At 29.2% G+C, this 23622-nt stretch overlaps 2 protein-coding genes across 2 annotated transcripts; one reads left to right on the top strand and one right to left on the bottom strand.

The window, feature by feature from the left end:
* The first annotated feature begins 5331 nt into the window (after positions 1-5331).
* LOC113861028 (histone-lysine N-methyltransferase EZA1-like) lies at positions 5332-13563 on the top strand. The gene is made up of 17 exons (XM_027493628.1): positions 5332-5349; positions 5497-5598; positions 5961-6223; positions 6434-6589; positions 6927-7011; positions 7118-7273; positions 7378-7428; positions 7512-7583; positions 8825-9498; positions 10225-10372; positions 10892-11109; positions 11517-11648; positions 12293-12380; positions 12485-12532; positions 12610-12738; positions 13047-13124; positions 13240-13563. The coding sequence occupies exons 1-17, from the start codon at positions 5332-5334 to the stop codon at positions 13435-13437; spliced, it is 2616 nt and encodes an 871-aa protein (XP_027349429.1). The 3' UTR covers positions 13438-13563.
* A 3382-nt stretch (positions 13564-16945) lies between these two features.
* LOC113862939 (protein trichome birefringence-like 6) lies at positions 16946-19677 on the bottom strand. Its single transcript, XM_027496253.1, has 5 exons — positions 18786-19677; positions 18430-18622; positions 18134-18324; positions 17469-17627; positions 16946-17367 (listed from the first exon to the last, which is right to left on the bottom strand). Exons 1-5 carry the CDS (start codon positions 19448-19450, stop codon positions 17070-17072), a joined length of 1506 nt encoding a protein of 501 aa, XP_027352054.1. The 5' UTR covers positions 19451-19677; the 3' UTR covers positions 16946-17069.
* Between the last annotated feature and the right edge of the window lie 3945 nt (positions 19678-23622).

The following is a 23622-nucleotide window of genomic DNA, read 5'->3' as shown; positions in this document are numbered from 1 at the left end:
ATAAATGCATTTAATGCGTTTTTGACACTTAAAAATAATGAAAGATTAATCCGTTACAGTGTTTGATATTTGGAAAATGATGTATTCGTTTAATTAAATAGTTGGGGATTGATTCAAAAATAAATCACCATGAATCTACTTTTCCAGCTCTTACGTATATAAACTCTGGAAACCGAGAAAATAGAAACTGTATGCATTAATTTATTATTGTTTCATTACAAAATGTTTGGCATAATAAATTATTCATTAAAATTTGTATTTTTTTTATTTGAAAACACTCTTTAAAATCAGTTATTAACTATTCACAGCTCTTACGTATTAATTGTTTGTTTACATTTAGTTAAATGTGATTTATTCTTAAACTTGAAAATAATAAATAAAAGATCAGTAGCTACTGAAAAGCGACTTCATGTTCGTATAGTGAAAACTTGTTTGTACTTCATTATAAAAAAAATATTAACTCTTACTATAATCATTTCCCACAAATAATATTTAGCCAAAAAAATACAAATAATAATAAATAACCATAAATAAAAACAATTTTCGCATTGGTTGTCCCAAGAGGACATTTTTTTGGTTGTTCCTAAGATCCTCTGATTAATTTATGTCTTTTGGTTGAGGGGAGGGAGAATAAAGAATATAGTAGGGTCCGTTTAATTAATAAGTATATATTTTACGCGTTTAATGGATATTCACAAAATTGACTCACAATGAGTATACATTTTATCCATTAAATCAGTTTGAATGTAAGTATAGATAATCATCTATAAAAAAATTTAGTTATTGAGTAAGAAGCTGATTTGGGTTCTAAAAATATATCGAAGATTCACTTGAAATTGCTTATGCAAGACACATTAGTTCCTTCATTAACAGAACTCCATTTAATTTGATGAAAGTGTCTGCTACATAACATGTAAACCATATAAGGTAGCAACCAGCAATTCCCGTTGTGCAAAATATTTTTAAAAAAAGAAGCCTTTTCCCTCACACGAGAAATAGTCTAATTTGATTATCGTAAACAAGTTTTTTAATATTTATACCAGTAATAGTTATATAAAGATGAATGTGAGAAAAGATAAGCGTATATACGATTCTTTTTAAAAAAATATTTAAATACTTTTTTACACCATAAACAATTTCCATTGTGTAAAATAATATTTAAACAACCTTTCTTATATGAAAAATAATCTAATTGATCCTTAGAAAAATAATATTTCCAAAAGTATAGACATAAGAAAGGATAATAAATTTTATACACAATATGAAGAATAGATGTCAGAGGTTAAATTTTATAAATATAATATTTTATATAGAGGGAAGGATATTTTTATATTAGTATAAGTCTAAAAATTCTTACATTCAATCTGAACTTTTCATTTAACTTACATCTAACAACTAATAAAATAATAAATTATAACTTGTTCGATATAAGTTAAATGAAATGTTGAAATTAGGTGCACGAGTTTTTAAACTTATATCAGTATAAGAAATATTTTGTCTCTTTATATATTTTTTAATAAAAATATTATTAACTTAATTATTAAACAACGTGATAATATATGCTCAATTTATTTAATAAAAAGTTTTATGTTTATATATTAGTTGGTTAAATTGATTATTATTAACATATTTTAAAAAGTAAATATTTAAAACTAAAAAATATACTTTTAATTTAACTAGTCAAAATTTTAATGATTATTGATCATCTCCATTATTTTTTTTATTTCTTTTATTATCTAATTTGTAGTGGTCAAAACATTCAAATTGAATATTTTGATTTTTTTATCAAATGATATGACTTATATATGTTAAGAGGGAACAATTGTTATTATGTTAAAAAAAATAGATTTTATTTTAAAATAGAAAAAAATTAAATTTATTTAAAAATTTTAATCGGACGACCCAATTTAATTGTTATAATTATTGGTCACTTCTTTTAATTATTAAGTGATTCAAATTAAATAATTTGAATGAAATTTTTATATCAAATAGTATTTTTGTTATATTAAATATTTAAATGAAAATTTTTATTATTCTTAATAATAATAGAATTGTCTTTTGCAAAAAAAAATTGTGGTTTAAAAAAAAAATACTCTACCTCTACATACATTAAGATATAAATTTGTTAAAATATAAAAAATTCAAATTAAAATATAAAATAAAAATACTGGTTAGTAAATAAATTCAATTAGACAATTTTTGTTTGTTATATATAGCAAAATATTCAGGTGAGTTGGATCTCGTAGTTCAAGAGGGTGCATGGAGGTTTCACAAAAATACTTACAAATCACCAACTAATAAATTTTGTACGTCACCATTGGAATTTGAACCCACATCTGCATGAGATACATTCCATCTGATTTTATTAATTATTGAATTTATTCATAAAAAATAATTGTTGAATTTTTAAATTATTTAATGATTTAAATTGAATAAATAGACAAATTTTGTATAGTATAATATATATTTGTTAAGAATTTCTTTAAAAGTGTTAACAAAAATTAAAACTATAAATGAATAAATAGAAAATAAAAAAATTCAATTTGAACGTCTCTTTCTTAATTATCAAATCCCTCAAATTGAATAATTTCACAATATCTTATTTTTTAATAGTATAATCTATTTATGTTAGAGAGATAAATTTGTTAAAAAATTTAAAAATGAAAAATATTATTTAAAAATAGAAAAATATATTTTAAAAAAATGTCAACCATGTGATTCAATTTAATTTTACTGATTATTGAACGTCTCTTTCCTAAATATAGTTATCAAGTTACTCAAATTGAATAGTTTGAGCTTGTTTTTTATAAATCTTATTTTTTTATAAAATATATTTTTTATCAACATGATAAATTATAACAAAATATTAGTTTGATTATTTATATTAAATTTTATGAAACAGAATTTTATAAGAATGTAATTAAATAATCTTTATTTTTATATTTTTTAAAAATACATAGTACATTAATTTTAGTATATATATATATATATATATATATATATATATATATATATATACTTTTTCCGGTGTAAAGTGAGTGAAAGTAAGAGAGAATCAGGAAAAAAAAGATATAATTAATAATGTGATAAAATTTAAAAAGAAATAAAAATCAATAAATATTAAAAAATTGTAAAATATAAGAGTTCATATTAAATGTTTTAAAATTCTAAATTTATTGGGATAAATATCTATCAAATGTCTGGTATTAAATTTTAATAATTTTGTTTAGATTTTTTAAAGATAGCATTTTTAACAATTGAAAGGATGACTCATTTAAACCTATTTTGAATATCCTTCAATTATCGATAACCTGAATAAGTTTGAATTGATGAACAGTCGACGATATCAGTTATTAATTATTTATCAAATGCAAATAAATAGTTACATATAATTAAATAGTAATGAACTATAAATTCATTAATAAAAAAATAAATTAAATATTAAATACGTTTTCCAAGTCTTTAGAAACTAATCTATTTATTTTTAAATAAAAGAAAATAAATATTCACTTTACTTACTTACACAACTTGAATGTGAGTACTGACTAGTTATCCAGTACTCTTTTTTTTTTTGGCAATAATTGTCAAATATTAGGAAAACAAAGTAAATTTTAGTCACATAATTATCAAAATTAAAATATATAGTCTTGAATTATACTTTATAAGTTTATGATTACATCTATGTTAGTTTATTTTATGTGCGAACAAATCCGAATTATAATTTATTTAATACAATTTAATTGTAACTTTTTGAAAATTGAATGAGCTAATTTCAATATATTATTATTTGACATTTAGAAAAACTTGTAAATATAGAACGACACTTAATAAATTTATCACTTTTATTAACCTGAGCTGATTAATTTTAAGCATTTAAAGATAGTGTATTTTTTTGTTAAAATAGATAGCATTTATTATTTTTTTATCATTTTAAAAAATAAATAAAATCTTTCAATATAAATTAGCATTTTTAGTTCTTTATACACTCCTTTAAAATTAACATTTTTCTAAATCTATATACCATATTTTAGAAAACTTTTAACAACAATGAATATATATAATATATGTTTGTCTTAAAAAAATATATTTATTTTTTAATAAAATAACAATATAAAATGAGATGATACTATAAAATAATTTACCTTTATTTTGATGCACATTAAATTAAAATAGGATACAAGTATTGAATTTTGTTTTATTTGATGGCAATTCATGTGGACATATGCTAAAAATAGAACAATTATAAATTTCTTTCTTTTTATAATTATTTATTTTTGAGAAAAAATATTTCAAATAAATCTTTAATTAGTGAATGAGGAAAATAATAAATACCTATAATTTTTTAATATAGTAAAATTATTTACTTTTAATTAATAAAATTGATATTAAGTAATTAAGAAGATACATTTCACCTCTTAAAAATATAAGTTTAATTTTAATATATTATTATTTTTAAAAAAATTACATTCAAATCATTAGAATATATTGTAAAAGTAAATTTTATATTAATTATCAAAAAATCAATGATGTTTAATGATATAACAGCAATTAAGATTAAATTATAATATAAATTTTTATACATTAATAATATATTTAAATAAAATTCTAAAAATATTATTAAAATACTATTACGGTGAGAAACGGAAAATTTTTATTCCCTCCCTTTTAAATATAAAGTGAATGGAGGGAAAAATTAAAAATTAAAAAAATGAAATATAATTAATGATGTAATAAAAAATTAAAAATAGATGTAAGAGTTGTTAGATAAACACGTTGAATTTGAGGATGGTGGTCCCCACGTAGTACGTAGAAGGGAAGGAACAGTGAATAGCGCATGAAACGGCACCATAAATTAGGCAGTGTTGGCGGTATGCCATGTCATTTCTAGAGAGCGTTACTCGCTTCATTCACTCTCTCCTCCTCCTCTTCTTCTTCTTCGATTCACTCTTTCTCCTTTCACCAAACTCTGCGCGCATCCATGGTCTCCAACTCTGCATCCAGCTCCAGGACTCTAGTCTGTTTCTCTTTACACTCTCTCGATATCTTCATTTCCTTTAATTTATAATTAATTAGATTTTTATTTTTTTTTAAATCTCATTCTGTTCTTTGAAATCGTATCGCAACGACGGTTCAGAGTTAAACTCAGATGATTAGACTCTATTTTGCATCTAATCGGATATTGAAGGGTGAAACGAAACGAACTCTCTTTCCTCTATCTCTGTGTGTAATAGTACAGCCACAAACGACATTTGAGTTCCGGAATTTCGCACCGTGTTTGGATGTCGATAATTCCTTTTGAAAAAGGAACGCGTAGTTCCATTGCTTCAGTGCATGAGGATTGAACTTCGCGTTCGTTACTTTTTTTTTTGGTGGCCAAACGTGATATACAAATTTTTATTTTTTTACGTAAAATTATAAGGAGTTTTGTGTTTTTTATTTTATTTAATTTTTGAAGTTTTTTTTGTAATATTTTATTGTATGATATAATGTTGACAGAAACAACCTGGAAAAGCAATATCAGATCCTATTAGAAACTTGTTGACCAAGATAAATCAGTTGATAGAGCAAACCCATTGGAGGAGAAAGGGATCAATCGATGTAAGTTTCCGATCGGGTGGTCTGATTCTGGGAAATGGTTCATCTCTGTGTTCTTATGTATATTGGACAGTCAGCTTCTTTGTTATTTATGCTATCTGCAAAGTTAAATTGATTTTCTGGAATTACTGTTCCTAGTTTTTTCTGTGGAGAATTGGATAATGCACAAAGGTGAAGACAAATATTGAAAAATAAAACGTGTTGCAAGTTGGCATAATGGACTCTTTCCTTGCCTACAGCCTTATTATTACATACTTGAATTTGTTTTCCTCAATTGCAAAATGCAAGGTTGAGATGGGTTCTTGTTGTACTCACTGCTGGTTAGCTGCACTTTCAATTAATCTGAGTTATGTTAATTTCCACAGGAAAAGCTCCGGAATAACTGGGAGACTGTTGAAAGCCAGCTTGTAATGGTCATGTCAGAAATATCAAGTAGGGACTCATTGGAGACTGAGGAAAATACCAATATGCTTGCTTCAAGAATTGAACGCCCTTTACGTATATTCAGTGGTTTCCCTCAAGGTGGTTTGGTAGAGATGGACTTCGAGGACATATTATCTGAAACAAGCATCAAGATACCATACATGGAAAAAGTACCACGATATACAGCTTGGGTACATTTGATCAGGTGCATTTGATTTTCAAGTTTCAAAGACTAATTTTCTGTTCAGACGTCCCTGATGTGCAGTAATGCAAATTTCGCCAATGTGAAAAATACATGCTTCCTGAACTGTATTTTCTTTTCAGACAGAGACATCCATTTCAAATATTATTGATCAATCTGTACACTGATCATGTCATGTATTTGTGATTTTTCAAAATCTTTCACGCAAAACAGAAATCAGAGAATGGCCCCAGATCAGTCTGTTATTGGGAAAAGGCAAATATACTATGATCAACATGGAGGTGAAACGCTGATATGCAGTGACAGTGATGAAGACGAACCTGCGGAAGAGGAACATAAGTTCACTGAGGCTGAAGACGAAATTCTGAGGTAAATTTAAGATGGAGATTATGCTTACATGTAGAAGTTCTCTGTTTTCTTTTATGAAGAAAAATGAAATTACTGCAGTAGTTAGAGATCCTGACTGCAGTCTTTTTCGTCAAAGATATAAATCCTTAATTTATTTATTTTGCTGAAATAGAAGCCTCACTGGACCTCCAGTGGCTTTCCTTGTTGCTGTTCAGGAAACGAGACCCTTATCGTCATCACACGTGATATTTAAATTTCATACCAAATTTAAATTTATTGTGGATCTATTTTCTACTTTATTTAAATGTTTGAAGCTTCTCCATTCTAAAATTACTATCTTGACTCTTGAATATATTAGGATGGCATATGAGGAACTTGGGTTGATTGAGGAGGTAATGAGCATCGTTAGGCTGTTTGTTCTTGGTTCAGAATCAGAGATTAAGGTAATCTAGTGTAACTTCTAGACATGATTAACAGCCTTTGCGCCATGGATATTTTGAGCAGCCATTTTCACGTCTGGGAGTTGTCTTTTTCCATAAAAATATGCAGGAGAGGTATGAAAATCTCAAGGAGAAGAATATGAGGAGTCTAGAGCAGCATTCTGAAGATTCTGGAGGATGTGAATCTCTTACTGGCATATGTTTGGAGAAAAGCTTGAATGATGCTTTAGATTTTTTCGATAATCTTTTTTGTCGCCAGTGCATCGTACATTCTACAACAGGAACCTTTTAACATTCTTCTCATTGCCATGGTGTCTAATATGATATTAACTATTTTGTGTGTCTATGCTTTTTTTGTAATTCTTCCAGCGGGTCTATGACTGTCCTGTGCATGGCTGTTCTCAACCTTTAATATATCCTGTAAGGAACCGGGCTCCATGTTCTTTTTAGCTTAATATGTGTTTCGAACTCCACCAGTAAGTCAATTTCATGATTTATTTCAGAGTGAAAAGCAGCCAATTTGGTCCGAACCTGAAGGTGAGAGGGAACCATGCAGTGATCAGTGTTACCTTCTGGTATTGTTCTTCTCCTTTGTCATAGATTTTTTTTTTTTTTACTATGTCATAGAGTTCAAGTTAGGATTTGGGCAAGTTACCTAATGTTAAATAATTTCATATTAAGTCAACTAATGTCTATAAAACGTTAAATATAGTTATTATAATTTTTAATATAATTTATAATTTAATTTATAATTTATTTATTTATCTTATGAAATAACTTATACAATCTCTCAAAAAATATACCAAAGTGGTACAGTAAAAGTGTTTTTTACCCTGCTGAAATTGTTTGAAGAATAATTTAAAAATTCTCCAACCTGTTATTATCACAAATCTCCTTAGATAAATCTGTAGGAAAATATAGCAAAGCCCATATCTTTAATTACTAAATAAAAAATATTAAATATGTTTTATACTGACAAAATGAGTTTTGTTATATCCTCCTCCACTGGTTAATAAATTAAAATAAAAAATTATTTAAAAACGTAATAATTCATTTATTTTTATAATTTTTAATATGTTTGTTTAATAAAAGTTTACTATTTTTTATTTTTTTAAATAATATCTTAAGACACTAGTTAATAAAATTATAATATTCTTATTAATTTATAAAGTAAATATTAAATAAAAAGTATATGTATTTATTATTTGAAAACAATGAATGCATAAAGTTTTTTATTTAATAACTAAAAACATTTGTAGGATCAAATGATAAAAAAATTAGAATTATTCTTTCAAAATAATGAATGCATACAGTTTTTTTAATTAGTTATTATTTTAACAAAATGAAAGGAAAATTATTAAAAAAAAAAAAAAGTGACAGAAGCAAATTTTTATAGTCCGCGGGATTAGTATACAACAAAAAATGACAATGCCTCTACGATAAGCGCTTTGTTGACCTGTATTGGCATAAATTCTTCAATAATAAATGCTTTCTAATTCATTGAAACAATAACATTTAAGTAAAATTAACTTTTTGGTTCTTACGTATTTATATAACTTAATTGAAGTAATAAATTTTTTAAAATAATTTAAAACCTAAGTCATTAATTTAAATATTTAATAAATTCTTAAATTATTTTAAAAAAATAGTTAGATTATTGTATTTAATGGAACCTTGCACAAAGTAGCTAGCAACTCAATTAAGAAAAAAATAGTAATATCAATTTTTGATGCTAGTCTTTAGCATATAAAAATGATAAAATTTTATTAAAAATATGCGCAAGATATTGAATTGGCTCCATTTCATCTTTTCGCAGTTGAAAGAAAATTCAGCTCTAGGGTCTTCTCAGGATAAAAAAATTAAACCAATGTTAGAGGTAGAAGGGATATTGACACCCTCCAGTTCAAAGGAGCCTGGTAATCATCAGAGTACCAAAGCTAACTGGCAGAAAGAAAGATCCCGTTATGTGACAGTACCTCTTACAACAGAAATTTGTTCTCATGGAGATCCCAATTCGGATGTGCCTGTATCAGAAAGTATGGGGAAAAGGAAGGTCATTAATCCGTCAGACTCAGTACTGCATGACTCAACATTGCCTCCTGCTGAGTCTCTGATGCCTCCCGATGAGTCTCTCAGTTCTTGTAAAAAGCTGAAGAAAATCTCAGATGATGTAGTTACCGCAAATGGCAATCACAACAAGGACCTAAATTTGGATGCTTGTGATGAAGAAAAACGCACAATTAATTCTTCATCTTTGACAAACCTTGCTGAACATACTTCAAATAAATTGTTAGTTTCTGGTAGCAGCTGCCGTGGTGAGCATGACAAGGGAGTTGAGGATGGACGAAAAGATCTCACAAAAGAGATAGAATTTGAGCAGCATTCTAATTCAACGGAAATGCAAGTTGATGAGATGCCAAGTATCTCAGATTGGAAACTTCTGGAGAAAGACTTATATTTGAAGGGAGTAGAAATGTTTGGGAGAAATAGGTATGGAGCTATCTTTTTCTTCATCTTACTTCTAATACTTGGACCATGTTTGTTAGTATTTTTCTTCCAAAAGCTTTGTACTGTGTACAGAAATGGAGGCATCAAATTTAGCTGTGTGTGTGTGTGTTTGGAGGTGCTGTTTTGTTCCTGGCATGTGTTTCGTTGTCAACCTATGCAGTCCCGTGGAACCAGTAAAGTTAAAAAGTGGGATCCAACACATTTTATAACCTTTTATTATTTATTGATTTTCATGTTAAGTCCGCCACCCAGGGAGAGGGCTCTCTACTCATCCACAAAATAAGGAATGAGACTAGCATTATTATTTAGTAAGATCAATACAAATTTAAGTGAATAATAAAGAAAATATATAAAAGAATGTGTCGAGGGCATATTACTAGCATTTAGTAAAGAGTGGGTACAATGAATATTTTGCAATAGTTTTCTTTTTATAGTATTTGTGCTTGTACATGTGTAAAATATTCTTTCTTGTGCAAGAATTAAGCTCTACCGAGGTATTTTTCCTCTTAATAAGCAGTCGGTGTTTTTCTTTTGAGGTCTGATTGCATTTTTAGGTCACTATTTGATATCTCCCAAACGTTGCAGTGATAGAGCAACTTTAAAATGTTTGTATTGTAAATACCGTTGCAGCTACCTATGTCAATTGTGATTTTTTTTATTTTTTTTTATTTTTTTGGTTTTTGCTCATGTGCTACTCACGATCTGCAGTTGCCTTATAGCCCGGAACTTACTTTCTGGCATGAAGACTTGCATGGAAGTAGCTACATATATGTGTGCTGGGGGAGAGTCAATGGCCCACAAATCCATAGCAGGATCAATCATGGACAAAATTGAAAAGATTAATACAGAGAACACAGTGAGAATTACAAGCACTCGTTTCCCTTTCTTTATGTTTTCTTCTATCGTCTTGATCATTTTTTTAAGGAGGTGGAGAGGAGTGGTTGGACGAAGATGGAAATTTAGCTCTTCCTTACATATTGCATGGCATAAGTTATGATGGCATTTATTGAAGAAACAAATTTAAGTAGAGAACATTAATATATTCTGAAATGACTTGCTCACATAAAAAAATTAACTCAACATCACTAGTTGGTAAAATTTGAGTTCTTATTATCTTCGATGGGCTTCCCAGATTTTATATTCCGTGTAGCCTGATAGGAAGGGTGTTTTCTGGTCAGACTTGCAAAAGGGGTTGGGTTACACTTTAAAGCTGACGTGTGTGTTTATAACCGCTATACTCTTGCATTCGTGGTATCTAAGGATTCATGTGTTGTACTTCCTTGACGAACTTTTTAAATCCATTATTGGAAAATTATAATTCTGAACGTTCAGCTTTTAGCATCAAACCACTTGTGAACCAGAGTTGTTTTGCTAGGACCAAGAAGTGCCATCAAGATCACGGTTGCTGCGGAAAAGGGGCAAACCCAGGAAGTTCACATCTTCTCGGAAGTCTGCCGGCCTCCCGTCTACATGGAGAATTGCTCATGGAAAAAATCTGGGTAACAAGCAGTATACTCCATGTGGGTGCCGTGGAATGTGTGGAAAACAATGTCCTTGTCTTCGTAACGGAACTTGCTGCGAAAAATATTGTGGGTATGTGGATTTTCATTAAATTATTTACCTTTTCTATTAAAGAAATACACAATAGTTGCAGGATATTTCATATTTCTCATGGCCATTTGTTGGTCCATTGGAATTGTTTTGTTAACTGTCTTTGTGGGGTATCTAGCCAGAAGATCCAAGTCTAAAGAGGTGATCTGTATACGTTATCATATATGGTTACCTAAGCATTTTAACTCAAACGGAAAGACGCATGATTTCTCTTGGAGTGCTACGATAGACACATGTGTGGACGGAAAGCTATTAAAATAAAACCGTGCTTTACAAGGCTGGAAAAATGTTTTCTCAACATAAACTGGAACTATTTTAGAGACTTGGAATAATTATTTGTTAAACAATTATGTTTTGAATGTCGTGATAAATAAGCTTTGTACCTTCAGGTGTTCAAAGATCTGCAAGAACCGATTCAGAGGATGTCACTGTGTTAAAAGTCAATGCAGAAGTCGACAATGCCCATGCTTTGCAGCCAACCGTGAATGTGACCCAGATGTCTGTCGAAATTGTTGGGTTAGGTAATGTCCTTATTTTTTTTTGGTGATTTTGAACGTGATTTTATGTAGCCTTTTTCTTTATCAACATTTCTTGGATTTTACTTCGACTGATTGAGAAAGTCAGACTCATAGGTAAGGTAATGTTTTTGGTCCTGATTATTCAGTAGCCTCCGCTCATGCGACAACATGGTCGCATTCCCATATCTGTATATCTTGGCTGATTTGAAGATATTCACTTGTTTAAATACTCAACTATTACAGTTTTCCATTTCTTAGTATTAGTTTTCGTGCTTCAGTAAAATTTCTTACATAAGTAAGAAAATGTTCCAAGTTTAGATGATTGAAGATGACCTTGGGTGTTTCTTTATTGTACCACATTAAAAACAAAAGATCAAATGGGTTCAAACATGTACAGTGCAATCGGCTATGATTCATCACTGATCACTCGTCTGAAAGAAATCTACTAATTGTGACTTACCATTACTTCTATCATTTTTGACACTGGGATATGGACTGTCTGGAAAGATGCCATGTATCTTTTGCTGCTATACATGAATGGAGTTGAGCTGACTGATATCTCCATTTTCTGTTTTATTTACCATTTCAGCTACAACCGAATGAACTGAGCTGTATCCTTCCCTATTTTAAATGACTCTTTTTTACAGTTGCGGCGATGGTTCATTAGGGCAGCCAGCTCGACGTGGAGATGGTCAATGTGGAAACATGATGCTTCTTTTAAGACAAAAACAGAGGGTCAGAAATTATTTTGCTCTTTAAATTATCTGTTTTTCATTCATGAATAAAATCATGAGTACATGAACATCAGTATCTCACATTGTTTTTCCTATATCTGTCAGATTCTTTGGGCAAAGTCTGATGTTGCAGGATGGGGAGCCTTCTCAAAGGTTGAGATGTCTGTACTTTTTTTGTTTTCAAATAAGGTGACTGCGTATTCTCCTCACTAATTGATGATGCATTTCAGAACCCAGTTAACAAAAATGATTGCCTAGGAGAGTACACGGGTGAACTAATCGGTCAGAAAGAAGCAGAGAAGCGAGGGAAACTATATGATCGTGCAAATTACTCATTCCTTTTTAATCTTAATGATCAGGCAAGTGTCTCTTATCAACAACATTTTCTCTTAACTTGAGCCTGTTCTTGTGCTTCTCCCATTGACGTTGTTTTCTTGTAATTTCATAAGAGGGTACTCGGATGATGTAAGATCTAAAACCTGCTACCTAATAGCTCTGATTTGGCAGAACTACTAATTGTTTTATTATCTTTCTATTAGCTTTTCATCAATCTCTCTTTTCCCCCACCGCTTTCATGGCAATATATTGGGATTTGAAACTGATGATTTAAGTTTTTTCCTCACACATCTCTCATCAACCATTCAATCTGCTGCCTGTTTTTCTACAGTACGTTCTTGATGCTTATCGCATAGGAGACAAGTTGAAATTTGCGAACCACTCATCAAAACCCAACTGCTATGCTAAGGTCAGTCCAGAAACCCCCAGTTTTGGGGAGATATGAATCTTCCCCTTTGATCTCAGCACGTTGAACTCCACTATGAGATTATCATAATGATTGGGCTATTGTATCGGTTGCATAGGTGATGCTCGTTGCAGGGGATCATCGAGTTGGCATATTTGCCAAGGAGAACATTAAAGCTGGTGAGGAGCTATTCTATGATTATTTTTATGGTCCAGATCAATCACCGCCATGGATTCGTAAACTGAAAGCTGAGAAAGCCAAGAAAGAGGAATCAGCAGCTTCTCAGAGCAAAGCAAAGAAACACCAGTCTCATTGATGAGCCATAGCCAAGGACCAAGGTCCAGGACGTATGGGCATCCTATAGTATAACCAAGAGTAACTGTCATGAGGATACCAATATCAAACGCTAATATGTATAATATTATGGATGATGGAGTTGAACAATAAATCGGCAGAAGATTAAACAATTCTATTTTGAGATCAGTTTAGACATTACTACATTAGCCCAGGGTTGTTAACAAAGTTATGAATAAATTCATAAATTTTTTTATCTTGGTGTAACAATTTTTATTATATCGATTTAAAATATTATTAGTTAATTTATTTTTTCTCAATTAGATTAAAAAATATATAGATATATTTATTTTATTAACTCAAAAAATTAAATATGTTTATTTTTTTTAATTATAATAAAAAATATCATATATTAATTATTCTTAGTATTTTATTAACTCTAACATTTATTATTTTATTAATTTATATATTTACTGAATAAATTTTATTAATATGTATATATAATTTTAAATTATAAATAATCTTTAATTTAAATATGTTTTAGTATTTTTTAAAATTTAATTCTTTTATTTAATATTTTATTTTTTCCAGATCAGTTTATCAAGAATATTTTTATTTATTTATGTTTAAAATATAAATTTAATTCTTATAATTAATATTACAAATTAGTTTTTACGCTTCAGAAAACTTATATTTTACTCTTTAATGATAAAGATCAAAATATAACAAAATATTCATACAGTAAATAAAACAATTTTTTAAATATATAAACTATTTTTGTAGACTAAATGTATAATTTTTTTATGTAAGTATTTTTTTGTTCTACCGAGTAAATTAACTTAATTAAAAGGAATTATAAGTTCCTCACCAGCAAAGAAAGAAAAGGCTGGTAATGCAGTCAAAGAAAAAATAAATAAAGGGTACAAAGGATTAACGCAAATGACAAAGGACCCGCTTTTTCAGCTATCAACGAAATCTGACATCTTGGATGGAAATAGTTAGGGTAAGAGTAAGGTAGTATAATACCTATTTTTACATTTGCATTTTAAAAAAATATTCGTATTCAATGTCATATATTTGTATGAGTTTTAACATTAATTTTATATTATTTGGATACCTATATATTTATCATGTACTTATTATCTATGTTTATTTAAAAAAATATATATTTATATAATTTCACATAAATAGTATAATAATATAAAAATTTAATAAGTAGTTGTTGAATAAGATACAAACATAAATAAAAATAAATATTTAAAAATCATAAGTGCTAAATGTATATTTATACAATAATTTTATAAATTAAGATTATTAGAAATCATAAGCAAAATTAAACACATTAACTATTTGTAAGTAATGACTTTATCTTGTGTGAGATTTGATGGATTGACAATATCAGAGTAACAAAGAAATAGATTTGCACAATAGATGACCTTTTGTGTAGGATCACTCGATGACTTTTTGTGGCGATATTAACAACTAATTTTAATGAATAACGTTTCATAATTATTAGGTTTTAACGAAGCAAATATTGAGAATAAGAGTAAAGTTAAGGCTGAAAAATTTAAGTACTAAATAATAACAAAAAGTGGATACATAAATATTCTTTTTTTAATTTTTAAATTTAAAATTATAAGAAAAATAACAGATTTAATTAAAATAATATATATATATATTAATAATAATATTTTTAACTCATGTACTATACAAGAGTATTTTGTCAAAAATACAAATATTTGAAAAAATATTTTAATGAATTAAATATTTAAAATTATATAAATTTTATAATAAAGAAATATATTTGTATATCAAAAAAATTATATTTTTTATTTGAAGAAAAAATTAACAAATAGGAATTAATGATATATTTTTTTATATTTTATCTTTTCAAAAATTTCTTTAAATGTAAATAAATAGTAAAAATAATATTATTTAGATTCAATAGATTATAATTGTACTTGTAAAACACATGTTGTATAGAAAAATATTATTAAAATATAAAAAATAAAATTTAAATATTATCAATAAATAATAAGTTTATGATAATAGTAGGTGATTGTAAAATTTATAAAATATTTATAATATGTTTATTATTTATTATTTAATTTATAATTTAAATATCAATATGATTTTATTAACAAAAATATTTATGTAAAAATTATTTTATATGTGTGTCATATACAAATAATTTTTTTAAAAAAATTTAATCTCATATCAATTGTGTAATAATTAAATTATATTAGTTTAATTAAATAATATAAAATAGTAAATAAATTTTTCTATTAAAAATATAAACTAAAATAAATTTTTTAATTTACTTTATTATTAAATATATTTTTATTTAATATTATATAACTTTACATAAATAATATAATAAAATAAAATTTTAATACATAGTTATAGAATAAAATTTAATTATATATTGTATATATTTAACAAAATTTATAGATATTTATCTATATTTATATCTATACTTATATAATGAATAAATATTTTACTTATTACAAGTAAATTTTGTAAATATTCATGAGATACTTTATTTACTGTGATTTTTACTGTAACCTTACGTAACAGAACGGGTTGTCTTCCATTGAAAACTTGGGTCACATCTTTTTGTTGGTCTGGCCAAAATATTGGGCCTAATAACCCGCAAGCCAGGACCATGAAACAATGGGAACGCTATTTTTTCTATTTGCACTCTTCTTTTCTAAGCCTTTTTTAACTTTCAAAATTTAAGTTTTAGAAGAGAGTTTAATATATTGTTAAAAAGTTATTAAAAATCATTTGGCAATTGATTTTAAAATTATTTTTTTATAAAATAGTTTGTGATTTCTGAAATTTAGTTTCTTGATAAAATAGTCAATTGATCAAATCCAATTTCTATGTTCCAATTTTGAGAAAAATTGAATCAAATTCAAATGTTAGATCAATAAGTAATTTAATTTTAACGTTATAAAATTTTTTAACCAATAATAACTTAATTATTCTTATTTTAAAAACTTAAATTAATTCAACTATTTATTGTATTAATGAATAAGGGTGCAATTACTTACTTTTAAATCCTCATTTCTATTTATCATTTTATACACAATGTTGTCTATAACTTCCTACATAAACTTGCATCATCTTAAAACGGTTTAGTTATTTGCTTGTCAAATAAATTTTAAAATTTAATCTTAATTTCTCACAACATATAATTCTCAAAATGTATATATCAAAGTAATATCAATTCAATTGATTTTAAACAAACAAACCAGAATTATAGCTAATTTAATGACGGCTCCTGTTCTTATTTAAAAGTTGTTCTAAAAGTCACTTTCAAATTCAATTATTGCCAAATTTGGTCGGGTTAAACACTTATGAAGTTAAGACTCTTTGAAGCTTTAACAGCTATTTTTTAAAATATTTTAATTTATTTCGTGCATAACATGGATCCTACTAGCTCGGTTCTAATTCACTGACCATGAAAACGAATACACACCCTATTATATCAAGGATACAGTTCAAACCATTTAACTGTTCTTCAAATTTTGAAGTTTTTACTTCTCTAACATTTAGAATAAGGTGCAGTGCAATCGTACTATGCTTACATGCAAATATGTACACGTCGAACAAACATGAAGAGCACACACTAGTTTGAACAAGTCAACCTCATATACTTTGTAAATGAAAATATAACAGTTCATTCCATGCATCAGGAACCCCTGGAAGACACCAATGACTACAATCTTGAATGCTAGATGACTTTGTTTTTCTCCCATAAATCGATGGGTGACCATCTATCCTATATTCTGACAAACTAGTTATATTCAACAATGTCACGGGAATTTTCATTTGCTTTATTATCTCTTCTATGATTATATTTTTCTCAGGATAAGTAGTTCTTAAGGTTTCATTTAGAGGATGAGTGGCTTCAGCACAATGTCCTCCTGAATTCCAATTACCATCCCTGTTGCAAAGGATCAAATTCACTAATTAGCATCTTGTAACCATTTTGGTTTTTGGAAACAACAAAAAGGGATCACAGAGTGAATGATATCAGAAGCAAACCTGAAATGGGATGGTGCTGAACTTCGAAAGAAAACTCGGGTTTTTCTAGGATCTATGCGTTTGTCCACCCATGAAGCCCAAGTCATTAAGGCTTTCCTGAAAGCTGTAGAAACATTTAACTGAGGATGAACTAGACTTCCTTCTTGGTAGTAATAAATCCTGTCATATGGCCAAAGGTTTGTCAAAGGTATTACTGAAAGAAAAAGGAGATATAAAAGTGTATGTTTGGAAATGGTTAAATATGGAGAAATAATCGTTTATTTTTCAAAATTCTCTTAGAAAGCTGGCAAAACTAAACAATTATATTTTGAACCAAACATGCACTAAGTGATAAAAAGATTCAATGATTAAGCTATAATTGCTCATTTTTCAAAATTAGGATGTTACAGCACATGCCAATTTTTGCTGTTTATGACCCCCAATGTCTAGAATAAAACCATTCTTTTTTCAGCAAGCCATTAGCCTCTATAAATGTTCAAGCATTCTATTTCAGCAAAGAGGAATCATGTCGGGTTAAACCCTTTCTTTAACATAATTACACACTGAATTGCCCTGCTTTGAAGATGAAAAGATTATGGAAGTATATCATACTAGCAATGAAGGATGCACACACCAGCAAAGGTTTCAAGGCCTAACAAATAAAAAAGATAAAGAGAAGTGCTAACCCAGCTTTTGTTTTGTAATGTGACCACCAATGTGCAGTGTTGAAAATCAAAATATCAGCACCCCTCCATCTCGATGAACCATGATCAATGGCATCAATTCGCAAGGTTGGTCTTCGTTTCTGCCCTATTCTTGCCTTGCTTTCATGAACTAAGAAATGGCTCACATAGTATTCAACTGTACATTGATAATCCTGCAAGGTTTGTTGAAAGGGAAAATATGAAAGTATGAAACATCTAACACGCCGGGACCAAGCATATATATACACAATACAAAATTCAAGGTTCAGCAGAATTACCAGAAACCTGAAACTATAATTTCCCTTCTCCTTGGTAATTTTCCTTCCATGTGTCTCATACACTCTCTTTGGATCTTTAATAGCACCCAATAACATGCACAACATCGATTCCCATTGGTTCCTATTAATCGAATCACCCACAAAAACTAGCCTTTTCCCTCTTATCAACTCCAGCATTTTTGTTGCATTGAACCTTTGCCAAAAAATTAAGAAAAAATAAAAACTGTACCCTAAAAAAAAAAATCATTTTGTTCCCAAATATTGCCTCAATATAGGAAAATGCAGTTCCTAAACTTGCTAGATGCTGGAAAACAGAGACAGAAGAAAAGGTCATAAAAGATTGAAAACGAGAATACCTTGGAATGTCACAATCTTTGGGCTGCCATCTCCACTTTGAATAGTTTCTATCCAATCTTCCGTTTCCCTCACAATCAAAACCTTCATCTATAAAAGGACACGAATCTTTGGAATAAAGAGGATACGTTTCGTCAAAAACCCAATACCCTTTTATTAAATCACACCCTTCAACTCTCTTCTGCTCAAACTTATTCAAAGTCGGAACTTTAGTTTTCCCAACAAAACCAGCTGCTACTAACTGCTTCTGTTCCTCACTGAAACCCTTCTTAGGTGAAGTTCCATTGTCTTGAATTACCGTGAAATTAACAGTTGAAGCAACAACATGGTTTCCTACAACTTCAGATTTGGATCCAGAGATGTTTTTCTCAGTCCCAGCAAGACGGTTATGAATCAAAGTTGGAACGACACCAGTTACAGTGAAGTTTTTGGTTAAACCAGTCAAAGCCTGAACAGTTAAAGGTTGAAGACTCACATTAACCCTTTCACCGACAAAAGAAGAAGAAGAAGAAGTGTTAAAGTGAAGATGAGTGTGCTGGTGAACAGAAGAAGTGGAATTGGTGAGCCAGATGGTGAAGGTAGAAAGGAAGAGAATAGAGGAAAAGATTGTGAATGAGAAGACCAAAAGCCTGGTGGGTTTGAAAGAGAAACTTCTCTGTCTCTCCATTGATGAAAATTATGCTTCAAAACAAGTCAATGATAGTCGTTAGACGGAGATTTGGTAGTGTCATGGTTCATGCACGATTAGATAATGGAACTTGCAGAGAATAATTAATTAATTAATATATCCCAATATTAAGAGAATGAAGTTAAAGACAAAAACCATTGTGATCCAGAATCCTTCTCATATTTCCTGGTATCCATGGGTTTACGATGCAGAACTGGTGATGGAAACCAGTTTCCTTGGGTTATGCCATTAATTTAAAGTGAAATGATAATTGTATAATAAATATATATATATATATATATATATAATTTTCTATAAATAAAAAAGTGATAAGATAAATAATGTAAAAGAGAGATAGAAATTTTTATTATAACAAAAAAACGTTGTAAAAATATTAACGATATTAAAAATACGACAAAGTGAATGGATAACATTTTTTAATTTAAATATTTACCAATAATTAATATTTATCTCACTTCTTTAATTTAATTTGTTTAAATTTTTTATGTTTTAAATTTTTTTGTGAAAATATTTTATATTCTTTCAATTAACTTTAGGCATGTCATATGATATAAATTGCTCTTCTAGCATTCGGCTGAACATCCGAAATTTGTAGGATTAAACATCTACAGTTGTAAAAAAAATTAAATAGGCTCTAATAATATGTAAAAAAAATTAAATTTAACCCACTCTTAAATTATAACTTATCTAAAAAAATTATCTAAAAATTACATTAAATTCTTATTAAAAAAGTATTGTAATTCTATTCCTAAGTAAGAAACGTAGAAAGTATTGTATCAAACCTGATGTGAGAGAAACTTTACTCTCAGTCGTTTATATGAATTCATAGGTTTTGTAGATTTATTTATAGCCAAGGGCCCCACCATTTTTATTTTAAAACTAAGATAAGAATAAACCCAAGCGATGAACCCCTTTTACAGGTCATCCAGATCAGACTAATAAAAACACCTTGTACCCCCCATATTAAATAATTGTAGAATTTTCTTTATAACAAAAAGAAATAAAAAAATTGAATTATAAAAATAATATATCTCATTTAAATATTTAATCACAATGTACAGCTGTCGTCTCTTTTGCGTATCTTGCAAGGCCAAGATGATTTTGCGGAAGAGTACTGTATATCTGGATTTGCTTTTCATTTGCTGTGTACGGCAACTACTTAATAGAGTTTTACGTCACCTGAAAAAAGGAGCTATTTAGTCATAAAAATTAAATTCATGCTATATATTATTCAACGTACTTTAGGTTATTTTACTCCCAATGGCTTTCGTTCTTCAGTTTTATTGTGTCATCTTCTGGTAGAATTGACAACGAATTCTCGTGCTCTAAATTCCGTTGCAGCTAAGGTAGGCATAGATTAAATTCACACAAAATCGATATACATTCATTTTAAATTTTATTATATAACTTAAATTTTAAACTAATCTCTTTGAATTTAATAATATTTTATAACGTTTTTTATTCAGAAAATCTTTTATAAAATCATTTTTTAATTTATAAAAGAAGTGCACAGTTATTTATATAATTAACATTTTTATTTATCCTTTTTAGATTTTAGTCGCCTACCCAAATAATAAGATAAAACGTATGGGAATATATATCCTTACCCAGCTCATACATGTATGGATGAGGATTGTTAATTTTTATTAATGCGTAAATTAATATTCTTTATATTTGTTGGGGGTATCAACTCAATGCGGAAGAGAAGTAAGAGAATAATGGAGATAAAATTTTAACGTGGGAAAAACTCTAAATCGGAGAAAAAACCCACGGATAACGACGAGCAAAATGATTCCACTATGTAAAAGAGAGAGTACAAAAAGTCCTCTAAAATTATGAGGACAAAGAGTAATAAATCACTCTATTTTTTCTCTCAATAAATACTCTCTCAGAATGGAATAAGAGCTACAAAATAACACTCTCAAATTTCTTCTTCTGATCAGTGAATGATCGATTTCCGTATCTCGACCTTTCGTAATTCATTGCCTTTTATAGGAAAAAAACTGCTACAGTAACTCGTTATTTTTTCAATGTTGACTGTAGCAATTTGACAAATCATGGACGGTGCCTACCAAGCGACTGTAGCAATTTGACAAATCATTGGACGGTGCCTATCAAGCGAAAAAATTGAGCCATCAATGTTGACTAACAATTAATTTTGACTAACAATCTCCACCTTGGATCAATTTTGATAAATTGCTTGACGTCGTTTAAACCCCGAAGGGTGTTCAAGTGCTGTAAAGACCAACCAAGTCCAAACAATGTTGGAACTTGGTTTTTGGAAGAGGCTTAGTAAGCATATCAGCTGGATTCTCAGATGTATGAATCTTCTGAACCACGACTTCACCCTTAGCGACAATTTCTCGGATAAAATGATGTCTCACATCAATATGTTTTGTCCTATCATGATAGCGGTTATTCTTGGTTAAGTAAATAGCACTCTGACTATCACAAAACACAGTAAGAACATCCTGTGTAAGACCAAGTTCATTAATCAGACCTTTAAGCCAAAGAGCCTCTTTCACACCCTCTGTTGTTGCAACATATTCAGCTTCAGTCGTAGACAATGATGGAAGAGACTGAAGCTGAGCTTTCCAACTAATAGCACAGTTATAGAGAGTAAATATGTAACTAGAAAGAGATCTTCTTTTGTCAAGATCGCCACCATTATCCGAATCAACAAAACCTGTAACTTCAGTTGTTGCATGATTTCTATCGAATACCAAGCCAATATCAGAAGTACCTTTGAGATACTGAAAAATCCATTTTACAGCACTCCAATGATCCTTTCCAGGATTATGCATATACCGACTCACCATGCTAACGGCATATGCTAAATCAGGTCTAGTGCATACCATAACATACATAAGACTGCCAACAGCACTAGCATAAGGAACGCGTGACATACGCTCCATGTTTTCCTCTGTCTCAGGACAAAGATCAGATGATAACTTGAAATGTGCAGCAAGTGGAGTAGAAACAGGTTTGCAATTAGACATATTAAACCTGTCAAGCACTTTCTCAACGTATTTTTGTTGAGATAGGAACAATTTACCAGCTTGACGATCCCTGCAAATCTCCATACCAAGAATCTTCTTAGCTGCACCCAATTCTTTCATCTCAAACTCATTATTGAGTTGAGTTTTTAATTTTCTGATCAGAGACTTGTCACGTGATGCAATCAACATATCATCAACATATAGTAACAAGTATATGTAAGATTCATCAGGAAGTTTTTGAAAATAAATACAATCGTCATATTGACTTCTGCAATAACCTTGCCCAATCATAAAGGAATCAAACCTTTTATACCATTGTCTCAGAGCTTATTTGAGTCCATATAAAGATTTCTTCAATCGGCAGACAAGATGCTCCTTACCAGAAACAATAAATCCCTCAGGTTGCTCCATATAAATTTCCTCTTCCAGCTCTCCATGCAGAAAAGCTGTCTTAACATCAAGTTGCTCCAATTCCAAGTCAAATAAAGCAACAAAAGCAAGCAAAACACGTATGGAGGTATGACGAACAACAGGTGAGAAAATCTCATTAAAGTCAATACCTTCCTTTTGGCTGAAACCTTTAACAACCAATCGTGCCTTGCATCTAGGATCTTCAACCCCGGAAATGTCGTCTTTCTTCTTATAGACCCATTTGCATTTCAAAGGCCGTTTGCCCTTGGGAAGTTCTGTTAAACTCCAAGTACCATTCTTATGAAGACTTTCAATTTCTTCATTCATAGCCACTAGCCATTTTGAAGAATCAGCACAAGAAACAGCCTCAGTATAACTGGCTGGTTCAATGTCATTATTTATTTCTTGTGTAACAGATAATGCATATGCAATTAAATTATCATCATAAGCATAATTTGCATATCTAGCTGGCTTAGTAATCGTCCTTCTTGATCTGTTTTGGGCAATGGAATACTCCTCTTCCTGCGGCTGAATTGGAGAAGTGGTAATCTCATCAACATCATCATTATCACAAATATCAGCGCTAGACTCATCGATAAAAGAAGATGGAACATCAACATTAGGAGTTGTAGATTTCAACTCCAACTCCACCTTCTCGCTAGTACCCTGCAGATTATTAGTACTAGTAGAAGAAATCACAGAAGTTTGTTTTCCAGAAGATAATAAAGCATCCTCATTAAA

This window comes from Abrus precatorius, unplaced genomic scaffold, assembly GCF_003935025.1.
Source record: "Abrus precatorius isolate BTA unplaced genomic scaffold, Abrus_2018 Scaffold3, whole genome shotgun sequence".
NCBI classification, from domain to species: domain Eukaryota; kingdom Viridiplantae; phylum Streptophyta; class Magnoliopsida; order Fabales; family Fabaceae; genus Abrus; species Abrus precatorius.
This window is presented reverse-complemented; position numbering and strand designations above follow the sequence as displayed.